At 44.5% G+C, this 6,000-nt stretch overlaps 1 protein-coding gene across 1 annotated transcript in view; it reads right to left on the bottom strand.

The window, feature by feature from the left end:
- Positions 1-3,136: 3,136 nt before the first annotated feature.
- The window catches only part of ANKFN1 (ankyrin repeat and fibronectin type III domain containing 1), a 138,748-nt gene continuing 135,884 nt past the window's right edge, over positions 3,137-6,000 (bottom strand). Inside the window, exon 17 of the mRNA XM_059907590.1 lies at positions 3,137-3,933. Coding sequence (XP_059763573.1) covers positions 3,137-3,933 — 797 coding nt within the window. The remainder of the gene's footprint in view (positions 3,934-6,000) is intronic.

The raw sequence follows: 6,000 nt of genomic DNA, 5'->3' as shown, positions 1-6,000 counted from the left end.
GCCGGGGAATCTGTTTCATACTTGATTCTTCTGTTCTCTTTGGGACTTAGAATAGAGACGGACATACGGGAGGACCTCAGTCAATGATTTTTGAGGGTTTCACAAATGACGAGCTAACACAGAAGCATGTCAGAAACACGGTGGAAAAGAAGACCTGAAACAGGAAAGTTTCCTCCAGAGGCTCCCCAGTTGGATTTGAAAAGAATGAAAGACAAAAGTCCATCTATCCAAAACAAACAAAACAAAGCCGATAAGACAAAGGAAAACAAACAAAAAATCCTCAGATTTTGTAAAGTCTCTATAATGAGAAGACTGGACAAATGAATAAAGGACTGTGATTTAGAGAAAACAATTATCTCTCACAAGAATGTTTTAATTTAAACTAGGCTCATAAGAAGTTGCAAAGTGGAGGTGTGGGTAGAGGGAAACTTCTTGAACAAATAGCGAATTATTGAGGATATAGCATCCACCTTTCTATAGGAATATCGCTAGGAAAATGCATTTTCAAGTTGATTAAGTATGCCCACTGAAATCTAACGTTCATTATTCATTTCATGGGCACGCATCTCTGTTCCTCATAGAAGGTGAAAAAATAACCCCATGTGCCTAATATAAATTAGTGGGTTTGAATTTAACACCATTCTACTTAATGAGTTATTATTTGGTCCAATGTGTCAAAACGTGCTGACCAAATGCAGGGTCAGAAGGACAGGTCAGTCTTTGCTCTTGCTGCCTGTCAAATGTCTTCCATCTAATTCAGACACAGCCTTCCTTCCTTGCCACCAGAAAGGTCATGATCAGGGAATCACTTGGTTTCTGAGTCCTTGACGATTTCAGCATCTCATCTCACAAACTCATTCAATATATATAACCTGTCTTATAATTAGAAGTAAGTAAGAAACTGAGTGGAGATGACTCTGTGTTATTTTTGTTTTTAAATGGGAGTCATATGGTGAGCAATTTTAAATGCATTTCTCCTGATTCGGTTTTAAATTAATTATAATTAATTAATTAGCTTAGATATCTAGTATATGAAATTTGTAATTTTTGGCAACAGAGAGCTCTGTGATATTGGAAATCTGTTAGGTAAAGGTTGAGAGAAGGATTTGAATTTGGAATTACCTGTAAACTAGGTAAGCAGCCTATAGAAAATCAAAAGTTGACTAGGTATGTACCAATTCCCACTGGGACAGTCTGCTATAAAGGGAATGGTTCTGGATTCTGACCCAAACTCTGAGACTAAACCAGCTCTGTGACCTTGAGTAAGTCACTTAACCTCTCTGGGCCTTAACTGCTTCATCTGTGAATGCAAGGACTTAGACTAATTTTAGGTTCTCTTCTAGTTCTAGTTCTAAAACACTCCATACATATAGAATTCACTCAGAACAGAAGAAAATTGCATTTTAAAATCCTCCCAGGCATGGAAAAGGAGCTGCAGTGATTCTGATCAAGATTCTTCGGCTGGGGTGGGGGTGGGGGGGCGGGGGGGTCGGTTACTGAGTATAAAGTCTCTTAAAAAAATAAAGACTGAGCTCTGGGTTTTAGTTTTCTAATGACCATAGGCCATGGGCCAAATCTGTACCTTTCCTCCAGGGTAATTATTTATGTTTAAATCAAATGTTTTAAAAATGGAAGGAATCGGAATAACATTGTGAACAGGGGACTTTGTGTGAACTCCCATGAGGAGGACCGGTAGAACTGCGAGGACAGAGGTAGGGTCATAAAGAGCAATATTTAACCAAAATGCCTGTGAAGCAGAAAAGGACCATTTAGAATATCAGTGAACTGAATGGGTCTTGGCTCCAGGAAAGGAGAGAAGGCTCATGCCTGTTCTGAATATGCAGTGTGATTGCTCTTTGATTTGGTTTCTCCTTTGTGAGAAAGCCAGGTGGGAGGCAGTGAGACCCAAGCAAGATTTTCAGGTGTCTTTGAGTATAGCCTTGGAACCACTGGCAAGGCCTTCTAAGGAAAGATTTTCCCTGAGCCCAATGGGCCAACTGATCTAGGGGCAAAACTGACTTTGGAAGGGTGGATTGAAAAGGGGAAGGCAGCAACCGAAGCTCTGGACGGTCTGTCCCATGACCCGTTACGTGGGGGAGAGTAGATGTGCCTGTGTCACTGAGAAAACTCCATCCCTGCCTGGCCACATCTGAAGGGCACTTTCTTGTTCAATTACAAATCTATCACCTAAGAATCTGCAGCAGATCCATTATCATTCTCAGAGACACAGCCCCCACCATGGCTTTACTTATTTTAGGATTGGAAAGGAAACACAATTTTGCACGTCTCTCTCCCTCCCCTTATCTTGTGTATAATCCAGGCTTTCACTTAACTCAGCCATCTCCTTGCACCCTGGAATAATACACAGCCCATTTTCATGCTTGAATGGGAGCTGAGTGTACAGGAAGGGCTGCTTCCCGCCCTATTCTATCTTTGCAAGACAGAGCTAGAAGAGAAGCCTCCTCTACGTTTGTTTCTGGAGGTTTCCATACAGCACTAAGTGAAGAAAAGGCCTGTCCAAGGCCTACTTAACTAGATCAGTGCTGACCGATAGATTGGATTTGGTGAGCTGCTGAGAACGCTGCACTTTGGAACGACTTGGTTTAGCTGACGGGGAACCCAGGACAAGTCCACTGACCCTATTCCCTAGAGACACAAACTGGGCTTCTTTCCCCAAACTCTTCTAAAGGTTTGGGATGGAGGGAAAAACAATGCTAATCTTATTTTCATCTATAGAACTCCTCCCTGTCAATCACAAATGCATGAAAGAGCCTAAGCTCAGCAGTCGGATTACATAGCCAGCTGCAGAATTGAGGGTGGTTCTTTGGGTTGTCCTACCTCTGCCACAGGTGCCACCAATAGGATGGCATGTTTGAACCCTTGTGTCCAGCACTCCATGTTGACACAAAAGCTTTTCTATGCCCTTTATAGGCTGAACTGGGAATGACACCGGCAACTCTCGCCTCCACTCCAACTCTAAAAAAGAGGACCTTGAACCTGTTAACCTTTGGGTTTTTAACATTCAAACCATTTTAAAATGGGTGGGGACACGGTGGGGTGGGGGCAGGCTGGGGGTAGGGTGATGGAAAATGCAAGGACGCGCAGTGGAACTGTGGACAGCCAGTCGTGGGCCTCCCTAAAGCACGCTGCTGAGTATTTCCGACACAGGGGAGGGGGTCGGGGCCTCTGGGCTCATCTCTGGGCTCGTGAGGCTGGGCAGACCTGAGGGGCCTCCGGCGGGCGGGCTCAAGGCTTCCCAAGGCTTGGCGTCCACCAGGGCCGCGGGGTAGGGCTCCACGTAGATGCGGCGCACCGCAGGCCTTGGATCCTGGAGGCTGCCCTTCCGCTCCTCCGGGAGGCTGGCGGCGTGGGCCGGAGCCAGGCCCCGCGGCCCTTCTTGGGCAGGTGCCAGCCGCTCAGCTCCCCCGGGCTCCTGGGCCAGGCCGCAGGCCCGGGACAGCTGCTGCGTGTACACGCCCTCGGACAGCGACAGCGACTGCGTCTCGCTGTGCATGCGCAGCCAACGGTAGTGGCGGCTGAAGCCGCCGTAGTGCGGGGGCTTGGCCAGCTTCCGCTTTCCCAGGAAGCCCAGCGGCGGCCGCGCGCCCGGTGCTACTTTGGCGTGGTTCTTGGGCGCGGGGGCTGTGAGGGTCAGGCTGTGCAGGAGCTCGGTGCACGAGTGGTCGGCCTCGGGCCCCGGGCCGCGGCCCTGGGCGTCCTGGCGCGGCCCCGACGGAGGCTTCATGTCGTGCACCTGCAGGACGTCGGGGGCGCTTCCGCTCAGGCCGCTTCGGGCCTGCTGGCCGATGTCGTGCGATGACAGGTAGACCAGGTCCAGGTCTCGGGGGCTCAGGGCGTCACTGGAGTCGTAGTCGCTGTCAGTGGGGAGGAAGACTTCGGAGCAGCCTTCTTCGTCAGAGCAGGGCTGTGAATCTGCAAAGCCAGAGACTGCTGTTAGAAACAAGAGAAACTCCTAGCCAGGGCTCAAGGAGGGTCCTGTGGTTGAGGCCCTCCCCCATCCCTCCTCCGTGCCTAGAAGGGCTTGCGCTTCGTTTAGTGGTCTGCTCTCATTTCTTGACGTTTTAATAATTTTTGAACAAGGGGCCCCACTTTTTCGTTCGGCGTAGGGCCCTGTAAGTTCTTAGCTAAAAGGGAAAGGAAGGAGAGGAACTCGGACAGGACCAACCACCCTTACAGAAGCAGAGGGGAACATGCCCTCCTTCCCCACATCCGATTTTACGGTTCACTGGGCTTGTGGAGAGAGGATGAAACAGGAAACAAAGCTGGATGTCATTCATGTATTTGTTCCCTAGTTTTATTTCAGAGATGATTTTTACATTTGATAAAGTAGCAGGAACTTAAAAGGGGGAAGGAAGGAGAGGAGGCACTATGGTGGCGGAAGTCAGGGAAACCTGGCTTCAAATCCTAGTTGTTCTCCAGACTGCTCTGTGATCTTGGGAAAGTTACTTAACTTCTTTGAACCTCAGTTTTTTTATCAGCAAAATGGGGATGACAGTAGAACTTCTTACTTAGGGTGACTAAAAAAAAAATAAATGGTTTATATATATAAATACTTACCATGTTGTCAGGTGCTTAAAAAGAAAAAAAATAAGGCCAAAGAAAAAAACAAAACATAAGTAAAATCAGAGGTGAAAATCACCCTCAAAGGGCATACTACACTAATCACACTGAGCCACAAGTTAGTTCTGTAGATATTTGTCATTTAGTGCACTAGTTGTTTGTATCTTTTTCCCAGTCAGGTTGTACATTTCTGTAGGGCAAAGACTGCCTTAAAATCCTTTGAATTTCCCACAGAACTCAGCCCATAATAGGTACTTGGTAAATATATGCTAATTTTGAAAACATGAAAAGTCCTCTTAAAAAGAACAAGAAATCTCTAATCTCTAAATTTGAGGCAATCCCGTTCAAAAATCTCCATAGGATTTTTCTTTTTTTTTTAGTATTTATTTATTTGGTTGCACAGGGTCTTAGTTGTGGCAGGTGGGCTCCTTAGTTGTGGCATGCAAACTCTTAGTTGCGGCATACATGTGGGATCTAGTTCCCTGACTAGGAATCGAACCCGGGCCTCCTGCATTGGGCACACGGAGTGTTATCTACTGTGCCACCAGGGAAGTCCCCTCCATAGGGTTTTTAAATGGAATTTAGAAAATTGATTTTTAAATTTATCTGGAAAAGAAAATTTGTGAGAATAGCTAACTTTTTTTTTTTTTTTTTAAGGTACAGTAGGGAGGAGCCTGATTTATGAGGTATCAAAACATATTATAGAGCTTTGGTAATTAAAACTTTGTAGTATTGGTGTACAGATGGACAGATGGATCTGTAGAACAGAAATATAAAGACCAGGAACAGTCTTAATTCAGTGTGATAATTGAACATGTGGTAAAGATAGCATTTCAAAGTAGGGGAGTGAATAGATTATTCAGTATATAGTGTTGGGACAATTGGTTATCCCTTTAGTAAAATATTAGGAAAGTCCTGCTTCATCTCAAATATAAAAATAAATTCCATGTAGTTTAAATATAACAAGCAAACTCTACAAGTATTAGAAGACAATATGTTTGTAATTTTGGGTAGGAAGGTCTTTCTAAGCAAGACAAAACCCCAGAAGTCAGAAAAGAAGTGACTGATAAATTTGACTACATCAAAGTTTAATACTTTGTAAAACAAATGATCGCATAAAGTAAAAAGATAAGTGGTAGATTGGAAGAAAATAGTAGTAATATGTATAACAAAAGATTAATATACAGGATATATATAGATTTCCTGTAAATCAGTAAGAAGGCAATCCAAACGGGTAGAAGATAACCAACAATTCAAAGAATAATACAAATGGCCAATAAGCATAATAAAGATATTCAACGTAGGTAGACTATAATTACTAATTAGGTAGTAATTTGGGAAATGCAAGTTGAAGCAAAGACAAAGCATTTTTTTGCCCATCAGATCTGCTGAAAATAAAAATGATAATCTCTTGTATTG

Source organism: Balaenoptera ricei, chromosome 20, assembly GCF_028023285.1.
Source record: "Balaenoptera ricei isolate mBalRic1 chromosome 20, mBalRic1.hap2, whole genome shotgun sequence".
Classification (NCBI taxonomy): Eukaryota; Metazoa; Chordata; class Mammalia; order Artiodactyla; family Balaenopteridae; genus Balaenoptera; species Balaenoptera ricei.
This window is presented reverse-complemented; position numbering and strand designations above follow the sequence as displayed.